Here is a 26,781-nt window from a genome sequence, read left to right on the forward strand (position 1 = left end):
GGTCAGGAGGTACTGACACTTGTTGAAGGAGCTGCAATTGGTTAAACGGTCTCTTCAGCCACACATCTGATTCCAAACTTAATGTTTTATGATAGGTGATGTTTGTAAAGATGAAATATCACATACTCTATTTAAAATACATTTACACAACTTCCTGGTCAAAGTGTTTTCAGACATTACACATACAATACAATTTATGGGAATAAGAGTGATTTTCTTCCTTTCTCTTGTGTGTGCATCTCAGCTTGGGAAACAATTGATTTGTTTTTTTTTTCAAACGAAGCTAAAGGATAAGGAGGTATCACCACATTCATCACAGATCAGATGGTGAAAAAACAATGTATGAAGGGGAAAAAGAAAACTTTCATATCCTTTACACTTCCATGCAAGTTTAACAAGTGGTTTTATTTATTTATTTATTTATTCAGAGATACAGCACGGAACAGTTCTCCTGGCTCAATGAGTTTCACTATCCAGCAACCCTAGTCTAATCCCGGGTCAATTTACTGGCAAGTCTTTGGACAGGGTGGGAAAGCGGAGCACAGGGAGAACATACAAACTCCTTACAGATGATATTAGAATTTCCAGCTCTGGAGCGTCCTGAGCTGCAGTAGCATCGTGCGAACTACTACGCTACTGTGGCGCCCTGTTTTAATTCAGTAGATCTTACCCCAGCCTCAGAAGAAGACTATATTATCATGAGTAGTTTTATAAGCATAATCAAGCTGTTCTGTAAAAGGGGCAATACTCTCTCCAGATCCAGCTCACATCTCAAACATCTGCATGATGATTGAGATCTGCAGCAAATGGTAATGAAGTCAAAAATATTTTTTAAATAGCTTGAAACTGTCTGTCTCCAGGTTTCATTAGAAGAATTGAGAGTGTGCTGTCACCTACAATTCTGTTCATCTTAGTACATCTCAGCTTTCCTGAAGCTAATTTTAGCCTGAATTTTGCTACCTATGTATCTTTGTTAGCCTTCATCATTCCTCGTGTACAAGCTTAGCTAGCATCAAATTATTTCTAAATGAAAGGACACGAGAACCTGTCTGAATTCTTCCAGAAACAACTGCAATATTTATTTTGAGTGGCTGCAGGTAACAGTTCTCCTCCAAAACCTAACTATTTGAATTTGGAGTTTCTATCCCAACTAAGTTCAGCACAATACAGATAGCTAACAGATCTGGAACTTCTGACCATATTGATTAAATGCCACCTCGTGCACCAGATAGAGTCTTACAAAAAATCTAAATGCCGCCAAACCTTTCAATCTCCTTGTATAACTCAGATGGGAGCCTGCCAGCCCCAGCTAAGGCTGTTCAGAAGGATATGTCCAAACTCAGAACTTTTAGTTTACAATATTTTTTCTTTGCCAACGTCCAACTATGCACTACCTCAGAAATTGGCAAAATGAGAAAGAACAAACTATCAGATTAAAAATAATTTAAATAAGCCGTTGAACATTGAGATTCATCAGCACCTTAGCCAGTTACATGAAATGACCACCTTTTTACTGGTTTGATCTACAATTGCTATAAGGAATGCCTTTTCTCGAATTTAATCAGGAGTTGTTTCTTTACTAGTACAGTATAGTTGCAGAGTCAGCTCTCGACCGAGGATAAGTACTGTAACATCATTGCAACAACATTTCTAATGGAGAACAGAGATTAAGATGTATTTATGGAAGATTTATCCAGCTTCACAGAGATTACAATTATTACAGCAGTGTATAAAAGGAAGCTATTAAATAGAACAGTATGAAATACAACACAATGATAAAACATTGGAATTTTTATACATAAACTGGAAGCTGGTTAATAAAACTATTTCTTTTAAATAATGCTACCACCAACAGACATTTTGCGAGGTTATTGCTTGATGAAAGGCTTAATCAGTCTTTTTGTCTGATCCTTGTGCGTTGAAGCTGTCTGTGTCTTTGTTCGTGGTATTCCTGTCTTCTTTCATCAACGGTTGGTCAGACTAAAGAGAAAATAGGCATGCAATCAATTACAGATGTATTGATGGTGACACTTACTGGAAATTAAAACGAAGTACCACTACCACTCTCACCTTTTAAAGCACATTTATTTGCACATTGACTACTTGTGTGTAGGTTTTCTCCCACTATTTCTATATTGCTTTGTTCTACTGTGATCGCCTGAGATTCATTTTCTCACACAGAACAAAGAAAATACAATAGAATCAAAGAAAAAATACACATACAGACCGACAATCATGTGCAAAAAACAAACTATGCAAATACAAAAATACACAAACATTAGATCTAATTGTTTAATTCTTACTGTTTAACACTGCCTGGTTCGGAAATTGCACCATATCGGATCGCAAGACCCTGTAGCGGATAGTGAGGTCAGCTGAGAAGATCATCGGGGTCTCTCTTCCCGCCATTACACTTACACCACACGCTGCATCCGCAAAGCAAACAGCATTATGAAGGACCCCACGCACCCCTCATACAAACTCTTCTCCCTCCTGCCATCTGGCAAAAGGCACCGAAGCATTCAGGCTCTCACGACCAGACTATGTAACAGTTTCTTCCCCCAAGCCATCAGACTCCTCAATACCCAGAGCCTGGACTGACACCAACCTACTGCCCTCTACTGTGCCTACTGTCTTGTTTATTATTTATTGTAATGCCTGCACTGTTTTGTGCACCTTATGCAATACTGGATAGGTCTGTAGTCTAGTGCAGTTTTTGTGTTGTTTTACGTAGTTCAGTGTAGTTTTTGTATTGTTTCATGTAGCACCATGGTCCTGAAAAACGTCGTCTCGTTTTTACTGTGTACTGTAGTAGCAGTTATGGTCGAGATGACAATAAAAAGTGACTTGACCACCTCCCCCTCATATCCCATCCGTTATTTATTTATATACACATACATTCTTTTTCTTCCTCTGACTATATCCCTTGCCCATCCTCTGGGTCCCCCCCCCCCCCTTTTCTTTCTCCCTGGGCCTCCTGTCCCATGATCCTCTTATATCCCTTTTGCCAATCACCTGTCCAGCTCTTGGCTCCATCCCTCCCCCTCCTGTCTTCTCCTATCATTTCAGATCTCCCCCTGCCCCTCCCACTTTCAAATCTCTTACTAACTCTTCCTTCAGTTAGTCCTGACGAAGGGTCTCGGCCTGAAACGTCGACTGTACCTCTTCCTAGAGATGTTGCCTGGCCTGCTGCGTTCACCAGCAACTTTGTTGTGTGTTACTTGACTTGACTTAATTGTTATTTTATTTGCAGTTTAACAAATTATCTTATATTTTATACACATGTACCAGTTTATTATGATTCCTAATGACAGTATATGTATGCAAATTCAGTGTCTCTGCAATGGTTACATTGGTATGATTCTGGAAGCTTCTTTCAGTAAATTTGTAGATGGTATTTGAGCTATGCCTGGCCACACAGTTATGTGTATATACAGAGTAGAGCAGTGGGCTAAGTACACATCCCCGAGGTGCGCCAGTGTTGATCGTCAGCGAGGAGGAGATGTTATCACCAATCCACACAGATTGTGGTCTTCCAGTGAGGAAGATGAGGATCCAATTGTAGATGGAGGTACAGAGGCCCAGGTTCTGCAACTTCTCAATCATGATTGTGGGAATGATGGTATTAAATGTTGAGCTATAGCTGATGAACAGCATCCTGACGTAGGTGTTTGTGTTGTCCAGGCGGTCTAAAGCTGTATGGAGAGCTATTGAGATTGTGTCTACCGTTGACCTATTGCGGCGAGAGGCAAACTGCAATGGGTCCAGGTCCTTGCTGATGCAGGAGTTCAGTCCAGTCATGACCAACCTCAAAGCATTTCATCACTGTCCACGAGAGTGCAACTGGGCGATAGATATTAAGGCAGCCCACACTACTTTTCCCAGCCTACATCCCAGGTTAGGGAAACCTGTTGAAGCAGTTACGTTTTTCATGGTACAACTATAATTCCATTACATAAGATAGAATTTGTAGCCTTACAACAGGGTATATTTAAAGTGGAGGTTGATAGGTTCTTCATTAGTTAGGGTGTCAAAGGTTACAGGAAGGAAGCAGGAGAGTGGGATTGAGAAGGATATAAATCAGCCATGATAGAATGGTGGAGCAGACTCAATGGGCTGAATGGCCTAATTTTGCTCCTATATCTTATGGTCTAACCTAGAGCTTGGAAGAAATAAAATAAAATTAAGCCTGAAACAATTTGGCAAGGTAGGAATAAAATCAATACCAAGATTGAATAGTGAGAAGCAAATTCTAAGTCAAAGTGTTGGGGTGAGAAGGATGAAGAAAGAACTCTGTCCTACAGATTTTAGCCACTTAAATAAATACTGTCGACAAAGAATCTGAAAACAATGCCCTTGCATGGAACCCTGGAGAGGGTTTCTTTTGAAAATAGGCAGAAAAAAATCCACAAGACTCCAGGCTTCCTGTAATAATTTTGAAACTTTATGGACGAATTAGAGCATTTTTGGCTGGAATTTACAATCTGAACACGAAAGCTGCTTGACACTGGCATCGTCTGAACTCCACCTACAACTAGATTCAAGCTTTAGTGAGCTCATTAATGAGTTTTTCCTCTCAGAATCTGCTCCATGTTGCCAGCTGGATTAGGCTGCTGCTGTGACCCAATCCACATGGGATCTATCTCATTATAGCTTTGGAGTCATTTCTGCTAAAACAGAGCAGTTAGTCATAGAACACTACAACACAGAAATAGGCCCTTCAGCCCATCTCAGCTGTACCAAACTATTATTCTGCTTAGAACTGCACTCAGACCACAGCCCTGCAAACACTCCCATAAATTCTTGTAAATGTAATCGAACCTACGTCCACCACTTCCGCTGGCAGTTCATCCCAATCTCCCACCACCTTCTGAGTGAAGTTGCCCCTCAGGTTTCCCTTAAATATTTCACCTTTCAGCTTAGCCCATGATCTCTAGTTCTAGTCACACCCAACCTCAGTGGACAAATCCTGCTTGCACTTACCCTAGAATCAGAATCAGATGTAGTATCACTGGCATATGTTATGAAATTTGCTGTTTCACTTCTGGGGAGCTATTAAGAAGGCCACTTGTGTGAGCAGCTCTGATGGAAATCATCAAGTATTCCCATTGTAGACCTGATCTGCACCCCTCAATTTTATCTACCTCTATCAAATCGCCCTTCATTCACCTACATCCAAGGAATAAAGTCCTAATCTAGTCAGCCTTTCCCTATAACTCAGGTCCTCCAGACCTGGCAACATCCTTGTAAATTTTCTCTGCACTCTTTCAATCTTATTTGCATCTTTCCTGTAAGTAGGTGACCAGAACTGCACACAATACTCCAAACCAGGCCTCACCAATGACTTACATAATTTCAACACAACGTCCCATCTCCCGTACTCAGTACTTTGATTTATGAAGGCCAGTGTGCCAAGAGCTTTCTTTATGCCCCTATCTACCTGTGACGCCACTTTCAAGTTTAATTATCACTCGACCATACATGAATACAGCCAAATTTAACAGCATTCCCTTGGGATCAAGGTGCAAAACAGAGCACAAGACATATGATAGCAATAAACATATAGTCACACAAAGAAATATAACACAGTCCAAGTCCCTGAGCAACAGGTCCTATCAATTGATGGTGCAAGGGTGTTGTTGACAAGAACCAGCAGTTTATAGCAGACACACACAACCCAGCTTGTCTTCTACTGAGTGAACACCGAGGGCAGCATCCAATCAAGTATAAAAGCCACACCACACTACTTCCAGCGGCTTCCCTTGTATACGGCTGCAACAGGCAAGCCTGCGGCAAGAGGCCTAGTCTGTGCCACAGCCAAGGCCACACAGCTTCCCTGCCGTCATTCTTTCCAATAAATAGGTGAACAGGAATTGCAGTATTCTACATTAAATGAATTAAGGATCTGTATTCCCAGATCCCCCTGCTCTATCGCACTCGCCAGTGATCTACTGTTCACTTTGTTCCCCCATAACACCTCACCCTTGCCTGTTATCTTCAGATTCCCATTGAAAGCTCTCTCAGAGGCCTTATGCAACATGCTGTAAGGTTTCACTGATAATGTAATGGTTTCTCTGTAGCACTAATATTTGGGTTATGACTAGAGAAAACAGGGCTTGGACTGCTGTTGTTCTTTGTGAACTGGAAGAGAGATTTTCACAGTCTTTTGCCAGGGAGAGATGAGGAGAGAAGGCACGAATGGAGAGTTGGTAGACCATCGGATTGGGTGGACTTGGAGCGAGGGTCCAAAGGGCAGCGACCATCAGAGGTCGATGATGGACTACCAGCTTATCAGTGAGCTCCAACTTTGCGCAACAGACTGTTTCATAAGAATGGGCCCTTTTTCTTCCCCACCCCCCTCCCCATTTTCTTTACTAACCATATAGTCAAAGTAAGAATTATTAAGCTTAATCATTTAATCGCATATTGTGTATGGTTTGTTATTTCGGGGTACTGATTTGTAACAAGGGACACATCACACAAAATCCACCCAAATGAGATTTCTTAAGTTTAGCCGGGACAGGGGCTATCACCTCCTATATTAAGTTGCTAACTGAAGCAAGAGTTACATTTAGTTTCCTTCCCTGCTCCTACAAGTCAGCAGGATGCTCACGCATTGGGAAACAGTTACACTGGTACTGACAGAACAACTCTCAGCTGAGAGTCAGTTGTTATGAAGAGGTTTTCATCGGAAGCTGGGATTGGAAATTGCTTGAACGCGAGTTTTATCCCCAGTTCAGCCAACAATAGGCTTTCAATGCTTTCTACCACATTTTAAGTATTTGTACTCACTGGAGTATAGAATGAGGGGAGATCGCATTGAAACATTGATAGAGTGTACGTGGAGAGGACATTTTCTGTTGTGGAGGAGTATCTGACCTGAGGGCACAGCCTCAGAACAGAGATGAAGAAAAAAATCTTTAGCCAGAGGGTGATGAATCTGTGGAATTAATTGCCACAGACTGTGGTACAGCTAAGTCATTGGGTTTACTTAAGGTCGCAGTTGATAAGATTCTTGATCGATCAGGGTATCAAAGGTTACGGTGAGAAAGCAGGAGTATAGTGACGAGAGGGATAATAAATTAGCCATGATGGAATGGTGGAGCATACTTGATGGGCCGAATGGCCAGATTCTGCTGGACGATAGCAGTGGTTAGCACAATACTCTTCAGTACCAGTGATGCGGGTTCAGTTCCCGCTGCTCCCTGTCAGGAGTTTGTACGTTCTCCCCGTGACTGTGCGGGTTTCCTCCGGGTACTCTGGCAACCTCCCACAGTCTAACGACATTCTGGTTGGTGGGTTAATTGGTCATTGTAAATTGTCCCATGATTAGACTAGGCTAACCAGGGATCGCTCACAGGGCGGTTCGCAGGACGGGAAGGGCTTACTTGGCACTGTATCTCAATAAATAAATAAAGTGTCCTTATGTAACTGGAACCCCAGATATTCTCACAAGATGGAAGCAGGTTGTATGAAATTATAAAGATAAATTGAAAAAGACTAGAACTGGATGATCAAAAGGAGATTTCACTTTGCAAAACTTTGAAGAAATACCATTTTACTGTCTTAAACTATGAACAAAAACTATTACAGATGCTACGGCAAAACAGTGTTGGCTTCCTTTGTTAGTAACAGCTGGTTTAATGACTTCCTTCAGTGGTGTGTGAAGCAGCGCTGGGATTAATTCTGCTAAAACTCTACAGAAATCAGCTTCTGAGCTTTGACCCCACATGCTTTCACTTTCTTACATTTGTTCTTTCTCCCCTGTAATGATCATAACAGAAACGTGAATTGGAGAAAAAGCATGATGGCAAGCAGCAAGATGTAATTACAAGAATCATACTTCTTACTCTAACGCAAAATGCTGGAGGAACTTAGAAGGTCAGGCAGCATTTATGAAGAGAGAAAAACCAGCTGGTATTTCAGGCCAGGACTGAGTTCCTGCAGCATTTTGTGTGTTGCTCCAGATTTTCAGCACCTGCAGAATCTCTGTTGTATTAGTTTTAAGCCTGCTTGATGATGTTACTATTCTGTTCTGGTACATTTTAATAAATACATCTTAGAGGAATCACGCAGGGAGGTTACAAATGGTCAGCTATGATTAGGATGATTTGTGGACAAGTCTGGAAGGGACACATGGTCTGCGCCTGCTCTTATTTCTAATGTTCCATTAGGCTGGGCATTCCATTGTAGATTAGTTATTTATAACATTCACGAGCCAATCTAATCAATGCACTCGTACTAACCAGGGAGATCATACATGCTCTCTTAGATGACCATCTACTCCATCCTAATTCTCTTGCCACCCCTCCACTAAATCTGCAACATCGTGTTCTGTTCTGGTCACCTCATTATAGGAAGGATGTGGAAGCTTTAGAAACATAGAAAATAGGTGCAGGAGTAGGCCATTCGGCCCTTCGAGCCTGTACCGCCATTCAGTATGATCATGGCTGATCATCCAACTCAGAACCCTGCACCATCCTTCCCTCCATACCCCCGATCCCTTTAGCCACAAGGGCCATATCTAACTCCCTCTTAAATATAGCCAATGAACTGGCCTCAACTGTTTCCTGCGGCAGAGAATTCCACAGATTCACCACTCTGTGTGAAGAAGTTTTTCCTAATCTCGGTCCTAAAAGGCTTCCCCTTTATCCTCAAACTGTGACCCCTCATTCTGGACTTCCCCAACATCTAGCCTGTCCAACCCCTTTAGGATTTTATACGTTTCAATCAGGTCCCCCCTCAACCTTCTAAATTCCAACGAGTACAAGCCCAGTTCATCCAGTCTTTCATCATATGAAAGTCCTGCCATCCCAGGAATCAATCTGGTGAACCTTCTTTGTACCCTCTATGGCAAGGATGTCTTTCCTCAGATTAGGGGACCAAAACTGCACAAAATACTCCAGGTGTGGTCTCACCAAGGTCTTGTACAACTGCAGTAGTACCTCCCTGCTCCTGTACTCGAATCCTCTTGCTATAAATGCCAGCATACCATTCGCCTTTTTCACCGCCTGCTGTACCTGCATGCCCACTTTCAATGACTGGTGTATAATGACACCCAGGTCTCGTTGCACCTCCCCTTTTCCTAATCGGCCACCATTCAGATAATAATCTGTTTTCCTGTTTTTCCCACCAAAGTGGATAACTTCACATTTATCCACATTAAATTGCATCTGCCATGAATTTGCCCACTCACCTAACCTATCCAAGTCACCCTGCACCCTCTTAGCATCCTCCTCACAGCTAACACTGCCGCCCAGCTTCGTGTCATCCGCAAACTTGGAGATGCTGCATTTAATTCCCTCATCCAAGTCATTAATATATATTGTCAACAACTGGGGTCCCAGCACTGAGCCTTGCGGTACCCCACTAGTCACCGCCTGCCATTCTGAAAAGGTCCCGTTTATTCCCACTCTTTGCTTCCTGTCTGCCAACCAATTCTCTATCCACATCAATATCTTACCCCCAATACCGTGTGCTTTAAGTTTGCACACTAATCTCCTGTGTGGGACCTTGTCAAAAGCCTTTTGAAAATCCAAATATACCACATCCACTGGTTCTCCCCATCCACTCTACTAGTTACATCCTCAAAAAATTCTATGAGATTCGTCAGACATGATTTTCCTTTCACAAATCCATGCTGACTTTGTCCAATGATTTCACCGTTTTCCAAATGTGCTGTTATCACATCTTTGATAACTGACTCTAGCAGTTTCCCCACCACCGATGTTAGGCTAACCGGTCTATAATTTCCTGGTTTCTCTCTCCTTCCTTTTTTAAAAAGTGGGGTTACATTAGCCACCCTCCAATCCTCAGGAACTAGTCCAGAATCTAAAGAGTTTTGAAAAATTATCACTAATGCATCCACTATTTCTTGGGCTACTTCCTTAAGCACTCTGGGATGCAGATCATCTGGCCCTGGGGATTTATCTGCCTTTAATCCCTTCAATTTACCTAACACCACTTCCCTACTAACATGTATTTCCCTCAGTTCCTCCATCTCACTGGACCCTCCGTCCCCTACTATTTCCAGAAGATTATTTATGTCCTCCTTAGTGAAGACAGAATCAAAGTAATTATTCAATTGGTCTGCCATGTCCTTGCTCTCCATAATCAATTCACCTGATTCTGTCTGTAGGGGACCTACATTTGTCTTAACCAATCTTTTTCTTTTCACATATCTATAAAAGCTTTTGGAGAGAGTGCAGAGGATGCTGCCTGGATTAGAGAGCATGTCTTATGGGAAAAGGCTGAATGAGCTACGGTTTTTCTCCGTGGAGTAGAGGAGGATGAGAGGTGACTTAACTGAGGCGTACAAGACAACAGACATAGATCAAATGGGCAGCCAGAGACATTTTCCGAAGTTGGAAATGGCTAAAACAAGGAGCCATTATTTTAAAGTGAGGAAAGTTGGGCCAGCTGGTGCTTACAGGATTCCCTGTGAATGCAGAGCAATGTATATCGGCTAAACCTGTATCAAAAAGCACAGGAGGTGAATCCGTTTGGGTTACCCGGAGAAATCAGTGGTAGCAGAACATTGCATTCCCAACAGTCCTGGGATTGACTTCGACGACACAAAGCTACTGAGCCGTGCCAATGGCTTTTGGGACCTCCTGGTAAAAGGAAGCCATTGAAATAAAACTAGAGGAGGAGAATTTTAACAAAGACGAAGGTGAGAGCAGAAACCTGATTGGATGAGGACTAACCAATCAGGAGGAAGATGGCAGAGTTTGCTATCGATACATTAGGTATTATTGATACCTGTATCCAGCTGGAAGCCCAAGAGTTTATTTGTTAGATTTAACCTACTCAAAGGTCAGCACAGTACCATGCACTGAAGGATCTGTACTGTACTATAAAGTTCTATTGCTGCTTATCTGGATTAAAGTTGGGATTAAGTTTGCTGTGGTGACCTCTGTAGTTGACTACTCCCATAAACATTACCCTAGTAAGTCATCCAATATTAAAGATCAGATGAAAAAACAAATTAACTTTAAAAGCATGAAAATTGAGCCTTTGAAAATATATTTATAAAGGCTTTAAATAGATTCTGAGCATTGTAAGATAATAAAGATGATTAACTGAACATGAACATGAAGAGGATGTTTCCATTATTTTTGATAGGTCTGTGCTCACGAGAGTTTAGAAGAATAAAGGGTACAGAATCACATTGAAGCCCTACACCATTATTAATAAGTATTTTATTGATCCTGAGTGGGAAATTCTTTCGTTATGAGCAATATTTAAAAACACACTTAGCAGTGTGCAGTCTTAACTAATGATAACATACAGAATATACACAATAATGTACCAATGTGCAATAATAATTTACGAAATAATAAAACAGACTATTGTACTATGATGTGTGCTCTCCTGTTGCACATAGATGAACTGTTGTATATACTTGTTGCGTTTGGAAGGAAAGATTTTCTGTAGTGATCCTTGTGACAGTGGAGCTGAATGAGCCTGTTTGAAAGGGTGCTCCGCTGCTTATTCAGTTGGTCATGGACAGGATGTACCAGATTGTTCATAATGGATAAGTTTGTTTATTGACTTCCTCTCCACCACTAACTCAAGAGTCTGGACTGTAGCCAAGGATGGACCTAGCCTTTTTGATGTTTATTTAGTCTCTTTGTATCAACAGCACCAATACTGCTCCGCAAACATAAAGCAGCAAAGAAGACTGCACCTGCTACAACAGACTGGTAAAAGATCTCCAACATCCTGATAACAGAAGTGGCTCCAGAAGAACTGAGATTGAAAAGTAATTAAAAACTTCAAATTTTCCCTAGGGCTCATTTGAAATCTGTAATCAACATGTGAGGAATCATGAATGCAATTTATTTCTCACGCGTCTACAGACACAGAAACTGCAACTCTACGAGGCTTAAGAACACTATCAGCCCACTTGAGTAAAATTACTGAATGTAATAAAAAGGTGGTGCCTGTAATAAAAATTAGACCCACAGCTTTATTACCTTGAATGTTCCATTACACACTTGGGTTTTTGGTGTGGGGATTTCTTCTTTCACCGCTTGTTTAGACCACAGCCGGGAAATAAAGGGAGAAATGAATGGATACAAGACAGGCTCCAAGAACTTCTTGTAAACCCACAACAGGACTGGAATGACGATGCAGGGAATGCAGACCATTGCTGTGGAGCAGAATGCCAAGAAACAAATATTTAAAGTCTTATAGGTGGAATATGATTAACTGGTGCACCCATCATTTGTTTGAATTTTAGAAGTGGATCACCAAGCACAGCTTTGATACAGTTAAAAAAATATGTTTTTCCAAGTTCAAATTTATTGACATCTGACTGTTAATATATGCAACCAAACAAAACAACGTTGCTCTGGACCATGGTGCATCCACAAGCATATCACACATAGCATATAAACCAAAATATTATCACAAATAAGTTAGTAAAATGTAATTCAAAATGCATGTGGTGCATATCACAGGTAAACAGTAAACAGCTCGCTGTCCTACTGTTGAAACCTCGGTGGTGGCAGGGTATTCATTAGTCTCGCACCCTGAGGGAAGAAGCCATTACCCAGTCTGGCTCTCTTCATCCTGATGCTCCTGTACCTCCTTCCTGATGGTAGTGGGTGAATGAGATTGTGGGATGGGTGGCAGGGATCTTCTGGCTCTTCGTATACAATACTCCCAGTAAATGTCATAAATTGTAAGGGAGGCAGTGATCCTCTCGGCAACTTTTACTATCACAAGACCATAAGATACAGAAGCAGAATTAGGCCATTTGGCCCATTGCATCTGCTCTACCATCTCATCATGGCTGATCCAATTTTCCTCCCAGCCCCAGTCTCCTGCCTTCTCCCCGTATCCCTTCATGCCCTGAGCAATCAAGAATCTATCAACCTCTGCCTTCAATATATGCAAAGACTTGGCCTCCACAGCTGCCCGTGGCAAAGAATTCACAGATTCACCACTGTCTGGCTAAAGAAATTTCTCCTCATCCCCATACTACAAGGACTTCCCTCTATTCTGACGCTGTGTCTTCTGGTCTGAGACTCTCCACATCTACTCTATCAAGGCCTTTCACTGTTTGATAGGTTTTAATGAGATCATCCGCCATTCTTCTGAATTCCAGTGAATACAGGCCCAGAGCCATCAAACGCTCTTCATGTACAAGCCATTCAATATTGGAATCATATTCGTGAACATCCTTTGAATCCTCTCTAGTTTTAGCACATCCTTTCTAAGAAAAAGGGCCAAAACTGCTCACCATACTCCAAGAGTGGCCTCACCAGAGCTTTATAAAGTCTCAACATTACATCCTTGCTTTTATATTCCAGACCTCTTGATGCTAACATTGCATTTGTCTTCCTCACCGCAGACTCAAACTGCAAACTAACCTTTAGGGAATCCTGCACAAGGACTCCCACGCCCCTTTTACACCTTGGTTTTATATTCTCCCTCCATTTAGAAAATAGTCAACCCTTTCATTTTTTCTAACGAGCATGACTGTATTCCATCTGCGACTTCTTTGCCCATTCTCCTCATGTCTTGTCCCTCTGTAACCTCTCTACTTCCTCAAAATTACCTGCCTCTCCACCCATCTTCATATCATCTACAAACTTTGCAACAAAGCCATCAATTCCATCATCCAAATCATTAACAAATAACAAAAAGAATCTGTCCCAACACAGACCCCTGTAGACCACTAGTCACAGCAATCAGCCAGAAAAGGCTTCCTTTATTCCCACTCAATGTCTTCTTCCATTCAGCCACTGCTTTATTCATTCTTTTTTAGATTATGAAGTCACGCAGTCCTCTTTTATTGTCATTTAGTAATGCATGCATTACGAAATGATACAATATTTCCTCCAGTGTGATATCACAAAACACAGGACAGGCCAAGACTGAAAAACTAAAAAAACCACATAATTATAACATATAGTTACAACAGTGCAACAATACCATAACTTGATGAAGAACAGACCATGGCACAGTAAAAAGTTCAAAGTCTCTCGAATGTCCCACATCTCACGCAGACAGGAGAAGGAAGAAAACTCTCCCTGCCATGCCTGACCACAGTCTGACTCTGAGTCCTCTGAAAAACTTCGAGCTCTGATCAGCCCTCCAACACTGAGTACCGAGCACCATCTCTGTCCGAGCGATTTGACCTCAATCTCGGTCGCCAACAGCAGGCAAAGCCGGGGATTTGAGGATTTCCCTCCGGAAGATTCTTGATGGCGCAGTAACAACAGCAGCGAACTGGCGTTTCAGAAATTTCTCCAGATGTTCCTCTGTGCTTTCACGTCTGTCTCCATCAAATCAGAATTGTCCACAGCCCCTATTTAACGGATACGATATCATTTTCACCAGAGGGCTGCGCACGCGCGGCGCGCTGCATTCTCTCCTCCCACCTTTGTTCTCGAAACTTTCCTGTAAAACCATGAGCTTGTAGTTGTTTAGCAGCCTCATGTGTGCACCTTGTCAAAGGCCTTCAGAAAATCCAAGTACACAGCATCAACTGATTCTCCTTTGCCTATATTCTGCTTGTTATTTCTTCAAAGAATTCCAACAGGTTTGTCAGACATTTTCCCTTGAGGAAACCATGCTGATTACGGCCTATTTTATCATGTACCTCCAAGTACCCTGAGACCTCATCCTCAGTAATTGATTCCAACATCTTCCCAACCATTGAGGTCTGACTACCTGGTCTATAATTTCCTTCTTTCTGCCCCTCTCCCTTCTTGAAGAGTGGAGTGACATTTGCAATTTTCCATTCTAGAATCTAGTCATTCTTGAAAGATCATTATTAATGCCTCCACAATCTCTTCAGCCTCCTCTTTCAGAACTCTGTTGTGTACACCATCTGGTTCAGGTGACTTACCTACCTTCAGACCTTTCAGTTTCCCAATAACTTTCTCTCTAGTTATGGTAACAACACACACTTCATAGCCCCGACATCTGGAACTTCCGTTATACTGCTAGTGTCTTCCACTGTGTAATGATGCAGAATACTTATTCAGTTCATACAACATATAAACAATTTTTTCCTCACATTTATTCTTCCCAATAGCAGAGCCAGTATTTGTCATTCTTCAGCCCAATGTTGAATTTTCCCCCAAACTTTCCTATATGGATTGCACTTCACCAAGGGGTCAGTCTACTTCAATAAAGTGTACAGAAGCGCAGTGGTGCGGGTAGTAAGCCAGTGGTAAGCTTGCTTTACCCTATTGAATGTTGAAAGGCCCACATACAGAGTGAACATGAAGAGGATGTTTCCTCCAGTGGGAGAGTCTAGGACCAGAGAGCACAGCTTCGGAATAGAGAGATTTCCACTTAGAACAGAGATGAGGAGGAACTTCTTTAGCCAGAGGGTGGTGAATCTGTGGAATTCATTGCTACAGATGTCTGTGGAAGCCAAGTTATTGGATATATTTAAAGCAGAGGCTGATCGAATCCAAGCCAACTAACAAGCATCTATACTTACATCAAAGACAATTTACCTACCAACCAACACATCCACAGGACGTTGAAGGAAACTAGAGTAACAAGAGGAAGCAGCTGCAGTCAGAGAAAGACTATAACAGTTGCACATGGGGGCAGTGGAGGTCGACACCTTCACTAATCAGCAACCTATCAATCTCCTTTCATTCTGAGGTTGTGCCCTCTGGTCCCGGACTCACCTACTATTGGAAACACCCCCTGCACGTGCACTTGATGAAGGCATATCAATATTGGTAGGCAAAGCTGACTACCAGTGATGTGAGGTAGTTCTACCAGCTGTAGCACTATATTCTCTGTACATTTTATGGAATATATACAGAAAGGCGTATATATTTAATATATCCGCCACATCACTGGCATCAGCCTACCCGCCATCAAGGACATATATAAAGGTGCCAGAAAAGGGCCTGTAACAACATGAAGGATCCCACCCACCCCGCTCATGGACTGTTTGTCCCCCTACCATCAGGGGGGAGACTACGTAGCATCCACACCAGGACCACCAGACTCAAAAACAGTTACTTTCCCCAAGTAGCGAGGCTGATCAATACCTCTACCCACTAAACTACCCTTCCACATCCCCAACAACCACTACTTTATCATTTCCTGTCAGTCAGCTTATGTGCAGACACTCCAGCGCCTAGGGTCACCTTATGGACATACAATCAATGCATACAAACTATCTTCTATATTTATATTATCGAATTTTTTTATTACTAATATGTACTTCATCTTATTGCAATTTTTTTTTTTGTGCTGCATCGGATCCAGAGTAACAATTATTTTGTTCTCCTTCACACTTGTGTATTGGAAATGACATTAAACAATCTTCAATCTTGAAGTAAGGTTCTATAATCATTGACAGATTTGCTGTACTTTGGCCTTTAACTAGTCTGCAAATGTACTCTAACTAAAAAAGTGTCACAATAAGAGAGGTTATGTGGCTTATCATACAGGCTACATACCCCATATCAAACAGGTTATAGTGCTGTATCATAAATTGTGAAAAACATCACTAGATTTAATTTTTTTTTAAAGCGAGTATTGAAAGCAAGGAATAGGTGAACCAGGATCAAAAATACTTGTCCAGGAACATATTCTCAAATTCAGTTCAAGACAAAGTGGTCTCTTCAGCTCAATGACAGAGCAAGCATCAGATGGGTGGTGCTGGGGGCAGCCCGCAGGGGGCGCTATACACTCCTGCAACTTACTGACCTGTACATCTTGGTAACGTGGGAGAAAACCAGCTCACCAGAGGAAGCCCATGTGTTTACGAGGAAAACTTACAAACTCCTTAAAGACAGTAGCAGGAATTTAACCCCAAATTCCAGCACAGAAAAGTGTTACACTAACTGCTGCACATCTATGCCGTCCACATAGCACAAATGGGTGTGCAATTATATGTATTGAAGTCCCAGCAGATCTGGTAACAACAGCTAGTACATTTCAGTTTTGCAGCCAATAAACTTTATATAAAATCTATCCAAACCCATCCATCAAGACTATTATATTGAAATCCTGAATCCATTACCCACAGGCCACAATTTAAGAAACATTAATTTGGGAACAGAACCTACTGATCTTTTGCTCCTACAGTTTCGAAGAAGATTAAAGGGATGGTGAAGGACAGTGGTTATAGCTCAAAATACTACAGTTCTGCTTGTAGAGTGTAATTTTTATATATTATATCATTTCCACAAAATATTCCTTGCAAAAAGAACTTTTCTGCAAATATCACTTTTAGAAATCCATAATCTACTTTTCAAAAATAGGGATATAGTTATGTTTACAAAAAATATGACAAAATACAAAGATAAATAGAAGCAAAACACACAAAATGCTGGAGGAACTCAGTAGGCCAGGCAGCATCTATGGAAGAGCACAGTCGACGTTTCGGGCTGAGACCCTTCATTAATTAAGGCCTCCGTTAGTCTTACGAGACCATGGATCTGAACCTGGAAAGTCTTCACTCTCCAGGGCGTAGGCCTGGGCAAGGTTGTATGGAAGACCGGCAGTTGCCCATGCTGCAAGTCTCCCCTCTCCACGACACCAATGTTGTCCAAGGGAAGGGCATTAGGACTCACACAGCTTGGCATCAGTGTCGTTGCAGGGCAATGTGTGATTAAGTGCCTTGCTCAAGGACACAACATATTCCCTTGGCTGCGGCTCGAACTCACTACCTTCAGATCGCTAGTCGAATGCCTTAACCACTTGGCCACGTGCCCACTCTTCATTAGGACTGGAGAAAAACGATGAGTCAAGTAAGAAAGTGGGGGGGAGGGAGATAGGAAGAAGAACCACAAGGTGATAGATGAAAAGGGATGTGGGGGTAGGGGAGAAGGGTGAAGTAAAGAGCTGGGAAGATGATTGATGAAAGAGGTACAGGGCTGGAGAAGGGGGAATCTGTTAGGATAGGAGAGAATGCCATGGAATAGAAAGTCAACAAAAAAAAATCTAACTACCAAAACACTTAAAACTTATAGGGAAAGCAAACAATGGGTTGGTTTAGAACTGGTAGATCAAAACCTTTCCAAGTTATGAATTTGTCAGAACACCTTTGAAATAATAAGTTGTACCCACTTCCTCTGGTACTTCATTCCAAGCTGCCTCTCAGGTCCTTTTTAAATCTTATCCCTCTCACTGTAGTTTTGGAGTCATCTATAAAAAATTGATCATCCACTGTACCTTCACCCCTCATGGTTTTATTGATCTGAATACAGTCACCCTCCCTCAGCCTCCATCACTCCAGGGAAAACAGTCCCATTTTCTCCTTCTAGCTCCAGCTGCCCAGCTACAGGAACCATCCTCAGCCATTGTAAATTGGCCCCAGAGTGACAGTGGTCAAGATTGTTTAATGTTATTTCCAGTACACAAGTGTAAAAATAGTTTTTACTCTGGATCCGATGCAGCGCAAAAAAGATAAAGAACAGAATAAAAAAGTACAATAAATATAAATACATAAGATAGCTTACCTACAATGGGGAAGGGGAGGGATTTTTTTAATGAAGGAGAAATCGATATTCATGCCATCAGGATGACTACTCAGACAGTACAGTACATAAGGTGTTGCTCCTCCAGCCTGAGGGTGGCGTCACCTTGGCAAAGCGGCAGCCCTGGGTCGACATGTTGGAATGAGAATGGGAATTAAAATGTTTGGCCACCAGGAAGTATTGCTTTAGGCGGAGGGAGCGGAGGCACTGGACAAAGCAGCCCCCAATTTCTGGCAGGTCTCACTAATATTGAGGAGGCCCCATTGGGAGCACAAGACACAAAAGACACCCCCAACCGATTTGCAGATTGTGCTCCCTCACCTGGAAGGACTGCTTGGGACTCTGAATGGGGAAAGTGAATGGGTAGGGGTAGCAGTTCAGCCACTTTCAGGGATAAGCTCCAGGATGGACGAACGAAAATGGAGGGAGCAACCCGTGTAGGGACTGTTGAGAGTCAGGGAGGTACAGATATGTTTGGTGGTGGGATCCCTTTGGAGATAGCAGAAGTTGCGGAGGATGATGTGTTACACGTGGAAGCTCATGGAGTGCTAGGTAAGGACAAGAGGAAATTATTGTTGTTAAGGAGGCAAGAAGACGGCGTGCGAGCGGATGTTCAGGAAATGGAAGAGATGTAGATGAGGGCAACATCAATGGTGGAGGAAGGGAAACCCCATTCTTTGAAGGAGCCCATCTCTGATGTCCTAGAAAGGAAGGGAACAGATGCAGCGGAGAAGAACGAACTGAACATTCTATGACGATAGACAATAGGTGCAGTAGGCCATTCGGCCCTTCGAGCCAGCACCACCATTCACTGTGATCATGGCTGATCATCCATAATCAGTATCCAGTTCCTGCCTTATCCCCAAAACCTTTGATTCCGCTATCTTTAAGAGCTCTATCCATCTCTTTCTTGAAAGCATCCAGAGACTTGGCCTCCACAGCCTTCTGGGGCAGAGCATTCCATATATCCACCACTCTCTGGGTGAAAAAGTTTTTCCTCAACTCCGTTCTAAATGGCCTACCCCTTATTCTTAAACTGTGGCCTCTGGTTCTGGACTCACCCATCAGCGGGAACATGCTAAATTCCAGAGTATACAAGCCCAGTCGCTCCAATCTTTCAACATATGACAGTCCCACCATCCCAGGAATTAACCTTGTGAACCTACACTGCACTCCCTCAATAGCAAGAATGTACTTCCTCAAATTTGGAGACCAAAACTGCACACAGTACTCCAGGTGTGGACTCACCAGGGCCCTATACAGCTGCAGAAGGACCTCTTTGCTCTTCTCCTCAATTCCCCTTGTTATGAAGGCCAGCATGCCATTAGAAACATAGAAAATAGGTGCAGGAGTAGGCCATTCGGCCCTTCGAGCCTGCACCACCATTTATTATGATCATGGCTGATCATTCAACTCAGAACCCCGCCCCAGCCTTCCCTCCATACCCCCTGACCCCCATAGCCACAAGGGCCATATCTAACTCCCTCTTAAATATAGCCAATGAACTGGCCTCAACTGTTTCCTGTGGCAGAGAATTCCACAGATTCACCACTCTCTGTGTGAAGAAGTTTTTCCTAATCTCGGTCCTAAAAGGCTTCCCCTCTATCCTCAAACTGTGACCCCTCGTTCTGGACTTCCCCAAAATTGGGAACAATCTTCCTGCATCTAGCCTGTCCAATCCCTTTAGGATATTATACGTTTCAATCAGATCCCCCCTCAATCTTCTAAATTCCAACGAGTACAAGCCCAGTTCATCCAGTCTTTCTTCATATGAAAGTCCTGCCATCCCAGGAATCAATCTGGTGAACCTTCTTTGTACTCCCTCTATGGCAAGGATGTCTTTCCTCAGATTAGGGGACCAAAACTGCACACAATACTCCAGGTGTGGTCTCACCAAGGTCTTGTACAACTGCAGCAGTACCTCCCTGTTCCTGTACTCGAATCCTCTCGCTATAAATGCCAGCATACCATTCGCCTTTTTCACCGCCTGCTGTACCTGCATGCCCACTTTCAATGACTGGTGTATAATGACACCCAGGTCTCGTTGCACCTCCCCTTTTCCTAATTGGCCACCATTCAGATAATAATCTGTTTTCCTATTTTTGCCACCAAAGTGGCGGTACCCCACTAGTCACCGCCTGCCATTCTGAAAAGAATTAGCTTTCTTCACTGCCTGCTGTACTTGCATGCTTGCTTTCAGTGACTGATGTACAAGAACACCTAAATCTCGTTGTACTTCCCCTTTTCCTAACCTGACTCCATTTAGATAATAATCTGCCTTCCTGTTCTTACCACCGAAGTGGATAACCTCACATTTATCCACATTAAACTGCATCTGCCATGCATCTGCCCACTCACCCAGCTTGTCCAAGTCACCCTGCATTCTCATAACATCCTCCTCACATTCCACACTGCCACCCAGCTTTGTGTCATCGGCAAATTTGCTAATGTTACTTTTAATTCCCTCATCTAAATCATTAATATATATTGTAAACAGCTGCGGTCCCAGCACTGAACCCTGCGGTATCCACTGGTCACCGCCTGCCAATCCGAAAGGGACCCATTAATTGCTACTCTTTGTTTTCTGTCAGCCAGCCAATTTCAATCCATGTCAGTACTCTGCCCCCAATACCATGTGCCCTAATTTTGCCCACTAATCTCCTATGTGGGACTTCATCAAAGGCTTTCTGAAGGTCCAGGTACACTACATCCACTGACTCTCCCTTGTCCATTTTCATAGTTATATCCTCAAAAAATTCCAGATTAGTCAAGCACGATTTCCCCTTCGTAAATCCATGCTGACTCAGACCGATCCTGTTTCTGCTATCCAGATGTGTCATAATTTCATCTTTTATAATTGACTCCAGCATCTCTCCCACTACCGATGTCAGGCTAACCGGTCTATAATTCCCTGTTTTCTCTCTTCCTCCCTTCTTGAAGAGAGGGACAACATTAGCCACCCTCCAATCCACAGGAACTGATCCTGAATCTATGGCACATTGGAAAATGATTACCAATGCGTCCACCATTTCTAAAGCCACATCCTTAAGTACCCTGGGATGCAGACCATCAGGTCCCGGGGACTTATCAGCCTTCAGACCCAACAGCCTATCCAACACCATTTCCTGCCTAATATAAATTTCCTTCAGTTCATCCATTACCCTAGGTCCTTTGGCCACTATTACATCTGGGAGATTGTTTGTCTTCCCTAGTGAAGACAGATCCAAAGTACCTGTTCAACTCATCTGCCATTTCCTTGTTCCCTAAAATAAATTCACCCATTTCTGTCTTCAAGGGCCCAATTTTGGTTTTAACTATTTTTTTTCCTTTTCACATACCTAAAGAAGCTTTTACTATCTTCCTTTATATTCTTGGCTAGTTTACCTTTGTACCTCATTTTTTCTCCACGTATTGCCTTTTTAGTTACCTTCTGTAGCTCTTTAAAAGTTTCCCAATCCTCTGGCTTCCCACTCGTCTTTGCTATGTTATACTTCTCTTTTATTTTTATACTGTCCATTACTTCCCTTGTCAGCCACGGCCTCCCCTATGCAATCAGGAAAGCTCACCAATGCCTCTACTTTCTAAGGAGGCGGAAGAGAGCTGGATTATGCACATCTATACTCACGTCATTCTACAGAACAACCCAGCATTAGTGAAACAAGTGCTACACATGCCCTTACACTTCCTCCCTTACCACCATTCAGGGCCCCAGACAGTCCTTCCAGGTGAAGCGATGCTTCACCTGTGAGTCGGCTGGGGTGATATACTGCGTCTGGTGCTCCCAATGTGGCCTTTTATATATTGGCGAGACCCGACGCAGACTGGGAGATCGTTTTGCTGAACACCCATGGTCTGTCCACCAGGGAAAGCAGGATCTCCCAGTGACACACATTTTAATTCCACATCCTATTCCCATTCTGACATGTCTATCCACGGCCTCCTCTATTGTAAAGATGAAGCCACACTCAGGGTTGGAAGAACAACACCTTATATTCCATCTGGGTAGCCTCCAACCTGATGGCATGAACATTGACTTCTAACTTCCGCTAATGCCCCACCTCCCCATCGTACCCCATCCGTTATTTATTTATATACACACATTCTTTCTCTCACTCTCCTTTTTCTCCCTCTGACTATACCCCTTGCCCATCCTCTGGGTTTTTATCCCCCCCTCCGCCTTTTCCTTCTCCCTGGGCCTCCTGTCCCATGATCCTCTCATATCCCTTTTGCCAATCACCTGTTCAGCTCTTGGCTCCATCCCTCCCCCTCCTGTCTTCTCCTATCATTTAGGATCCCCCCCTCCCCCTCTCAAATCTCTTACTAGCTCTTCCTTCAGTTAGTCCTGACGAAGGGTCTCGGCCTGAAATGTCGACTGTACCTCTTCCTAGAGATGCTGCCTGGCCTGCTGCGTTCACCAGCAACTTTGATGTGTGTTGCCAGCATTAGCCTATCTGCTATCTCAGGACATGGTGACGAGAGGGCATACAGGAGTGAGATATGCCAACAAGTGGAGTGGTGCCACAGCAACAACCTGGCACTCAACGTCAGTAAGATGAAAGAGTTGATTGTGGACTTCAGAAAGGGTAAGACGAAGGAGCTCATACCAATCCTCAGAGGGATCAGAAGTGGAGAGTGAGCAGCTTCGACTTCCTGGGTGTCAAGATCTCTGAGGATCTAACCTGGTCGCAACATATTGATATAGTTATAAAGAAGGCAGGACAGCTGCTATACACGCAAACACTTCTATAGATGTACCGTGGAGAATATTCTGACAGGCTGCATCACTGTCTGGTATGGGAAGTCGGGGGGCTACTGCACAGGACCGGAAGAAGCTGCAGAGGGTCGCAAATTTAGTCAGCTCCATCTTGGGTTCTAGCCTACAAATGACCCAGGACATCTTCAGGGAGCAGTGTCTCAGAAAGGCAGCGTCCATTATTAAGGACCTCCAGCACCCAGGGCATGCCCTTTTCTCACTGTTACCATAAGGTAGGAGGGACAGAAGCCTGAAGGCACACACTCAGTGATTCACGAAGAGCTTCTTCCCCTCTGCCATCCAATTCCTAAATGGATATTGAATCTTTGGACACTACCTCACTGTTTTTTATTATACAGTATTTCTGTTTTTGCACATTTTTAAAGTCTATTCAATGCATGTATACTGTAATTGATTTACTTGTTTATTTATAATTATATTTATTATTCTCTTTTTCTCTGCTAGAATATGTATTTGCACTTCAAAAAATCTATTCAATATACGTATACCATAATTCATTTATTTAGCATTATTTTTAATTTTATTTATTACAGGTATTATTTTCTCTGCTAGATTATGTATTGCATTGAACTGCTGCTACTAAGTTAACAAATTTCACGTCACATGCCAGTGATAATAAACCTGATTCTGAATACAGAAGGATCCCAGCCGACCCACTCACGAACTGTTTGTCCCACTCCCTTATTGCGGACAGAGACAGAGACCGGGGGAGGGGGGGAGAGAGAGGGGGGAGAGAGAGGGGGGGAGAGAGAGGGGGGAGAGAGAGGGGGGAGAGAGAGGGGGGAGAGAGAGGGGGGAGAGAGAGGGGGGAGAGAGAGGGGGGAGAGAGAGGGGGGAGAGAGAGGGGGGAGAGAGAGGGGGGAGAGAGAGGGGGGAGAGAGAGCTAGCTCCCACCAACCCCTTCCCGACAGATGCGGCCTCCCTGCCGCTACCATTTCCTTTAACGCACCATGGCCCGATCCGGGAGCTAGAGTTACCACACACCCGGACAGCCTTGGTCTCCCCGCACCCACAACAGACACTGAGCAGTAAACGGGCCCGCGACGAAGACTCACCGACAAACACCCCACAGCCCCGATCGGCTTCAACTCACAGAGCGGCAGCTTCCTCTCCGCAGTCCGCTCGACGGCCGCGTCACGTGAGCAGCTGCTCCTTTCCCAGTGGCTGCTGACGACCCAATGCGGTCTCTGACCGCCGCCGATTGGCTGCGCGTCGGGCGTCCTCTCGAACGGCGATCCCGTATTAGCTCTACCACTTGGAGCCGCCGCCCAATAGCTTTACGGCGCTGAAATACGTCACAACTCGGGAACGTCACAGAGGTGGCGGCACGGGCTCTGTCGCCCGGGCGCCCAGGGCAGGGGCTAGGGCAGGGGCTGGGGCTGGGGCTGGGGCTGGGGCTGGGGCTGGGGCTGGGGCTGGGGCTGGGGCTGGGGCTGGGGCTGAGGCTGAGGCTGGACTGGCGCGATCTCCTGGGAAACCAGCTAATCAGATCACCAGGAGCAGAATTAGGAGTTCAACCCGTCCTGTCAAGTCTGATTAGGGATAGGCAACATGGTTCTATGCAGGCAGCACCCACAAAATGCTGGACGACCTCAGCAGACCAGGCAGCATCTATGGAAAAGAATATTAGACAATAGGGGTTTAGATGGGGCAGAATTTGTTAAGTGTGTCCAGGATGGATTCCTGTCACAGTATGTGGATAGGCCGACCAGGGGAAATGCCATACTAGATATAGTACTAGGTAATGAACCGGGTCAGGTCACAGATCTCTCAGTGGGTGAGCATCTGGGACACAGTGACCACCGCTCCCTGGCCTTTATAATTATCATGGAAAAGGATAGAATCAAAGAGGACAGGAAAATTTTTAATTGGGGAAAGGCAAATTATGAGGCTATAAGGCTAGAACTTGCAGGTGTGAATTGGGATGATGTTTTTGCAGGGAAATGTACTATGGACATGTGGTCGATGTTTAGAAATCTCTTGCGGAATGTTAGGGATAAATTTGTCCTGGTGAGGAAGATAAAGAATGGTAGGGTGAAGGAACCATGGGTGACAAGTGAGGTGGAAAATCTAGTCAGGAGGAAGAAGGCAGTACTAATGAGGTTTAGAAAGCAAGGATCAGATGAGTCTATTGAGGAATATAGGGAAGCAAGAAAGGAGCTTAAGAAGGGGCTGAGAAGAGCAAGAAGGGGACATGAGAAGGCCTTGGCAAGTAGGGTAAAGGAAAACCCCAAGGCATTCTTCAATTATGTGAAGAAAAAAAGGATGACAGGAGTGAAGGTAGAACCGATTAGAGGTAAAGGTGGGAAGATGTGCCTGGAGGCTGTGGAAGTGAGCGAGGTCCTCAATGAATACTTCTCTTTGGTATTCACCAATGAGAGGGAACTTGATGATGGTGAGGACAATATGAGTGAGGTTGATGTTCTGGAGCATGTTGATATTGAGGGACAGGAGGGGTTGGAGTTGTTAAAATACATTAGGACAGATAAGTCCCCGGGGCCTGACGGAATATTCCCCAGGCTGCTCCATGAGGCGAGGGAAGAGATTGCTGAGCCTCTGGCTAGGATCTTTATGTCCTCGTTGTCCACGGGAATGGTACCGGAGGATTGGAGGGAGGCGAATGTTGTTCCCTTGTTCAAAAAAGGTAGTAGGGATAGTCCGGGTAATTATAGACCAGTGAGCCTTACCACTGTGGTGGGAAAGCTGTTGGAAAAGATTCTTAGAGATAGGATCTATAGGCATTTAGAGAATCATGTCTGTTCAGGGACAGTCAGCATGGCTTTGTGAAGGGCAGATCGTGTCTAACAAGCCTGATAGAGTTCTTTGAGGAGGTGACCAGGCATATAGATGAGGGTAGTGCAGTGGATGTGATCTATATGGATTTTAGTCAGGCATTTGACAAGGTTCCACATGGTAGGCTTATTCAGAAAATTAGAAGGCATGGGATCCAGGGAAGTTTGGCCAGGTGAATTCAGAATTGGCTTGCCTGCAGAAGGCAAAGAGTGGTGGTGGAGGGAGTACATTCAGATTGGAGGATTGTGACTAGTGGTGTCCCACAAGGATCTGTTCTGGGACCTCTACTTTTCATGATTTTTATTAACGACCTGGATGTGGAGGTAGAAGGGTGGGTTGGCAAGTTTGCAGACGACACAAAGGTTGGTGGTGTTGTAGATAGTGTAGAGTATTGTCAAAGATTGCAGAGAGACATTGATAGGATGCAGAAGTGGGCTGAGAAGTGGCAGACGGAGTTCAACCTGGAGAAGTGTGAGGTGGTACACTTTGGAAGGACAAACTCCAAGGCAGAGTACAAAGTAAATGGCAGGATACTTGGTAGTGTGGAGGAGCAGAGGTATCTCGGGGTACATGTCCACAGATCCCTGAAAGTTGCCTCACAGGTGGATAGGGTAGTTAAGAAAGCCTATGGGGTGTTAGCTTTCATAAGTCGAGGGATAGAGTTTAAGAGTCGCGATGTAATGATGCAGCTCTATAAAACTCTGGTTAGGCCACACTTGGAGTATTGTGTCCAGTTCTGGT

At 43.8% G+C, this 26,781-nt stretch overlaps 1 protein-coding gene across 2 annotated transcripts; it reads right to left on the reverse strand.

The window, feature by feature from the left end:
* Positions 1 to 384: 384 nt before the first annotated feature.
* Positions 385 to 24,405, reverse strand: LOC140194526 (UPF0729 protein C18orf32 homolog). 2 transcript variants are annotated; one of them, XM_072251735.1, is made up of 4 exons: positions 24,303 to 24,389; positions 18,456 to 18,596; positions 11,979 to 12,154; positions 385 to 1,980 (listed from the first exon to the last, which is right to left on the reverse strand). In XM_072251735.1, exons 3-4 carry the CDS (start codon positions 12,150 to 12,152, stop codon positions 1,888 to 1,890), a joined length of 267 nt encoding a protein of 88 aa, XP_072107836.1. In that variant the 5' UTR covers positions 12,153 to 12,154; positions 18,456 to 18,596; positions 24,303 to 24,389; the 3' UTR covers positions 385 to 1,887. The 2 variants fall into 2 exon arrangements, with proteins under 2 accessions (XP_072107836.1, XP_072107835.1); XM_072251734.1 differs by lacking the exon at positions 18,456 to 18,596 and having other exon boundaries at positions 24,303 to 24,405.
* Positions 24,406 to 26,781: the final 2,376 nt, after the last annotated feature.

This window comes from Mobula birostris, chromosome 3 (assembly GCF_030028105.1).
Source record: "Mobula birostris isolate sMobBir1 chromosome 3, sMobBir1.hap1, whole genome shotgun sequence".
Taxonomy (NCBI): Eukaryota; Metazoa; Chordata; class Chondrichthyes; order Myliobatiformes; family Myliobatidae; genus Mobula; species Mobula birostris.

Coding starts and splice junctions, on each gene's coding strand:
- LOC140194526 (XM_072251734.1), bottom strand. CDS start 12,152: ATGGTCTGCATTCCCTGCATCGTCATTCCAGTCCTGTTGTGGGTTTAC. Junction 1,981..11,978: donor TGTGTAATGGAACATTCAAG/GTAATAAAGCTG, acceptor TTTTCTCTTTAG/TCTGACCAACCGTTGATGAA.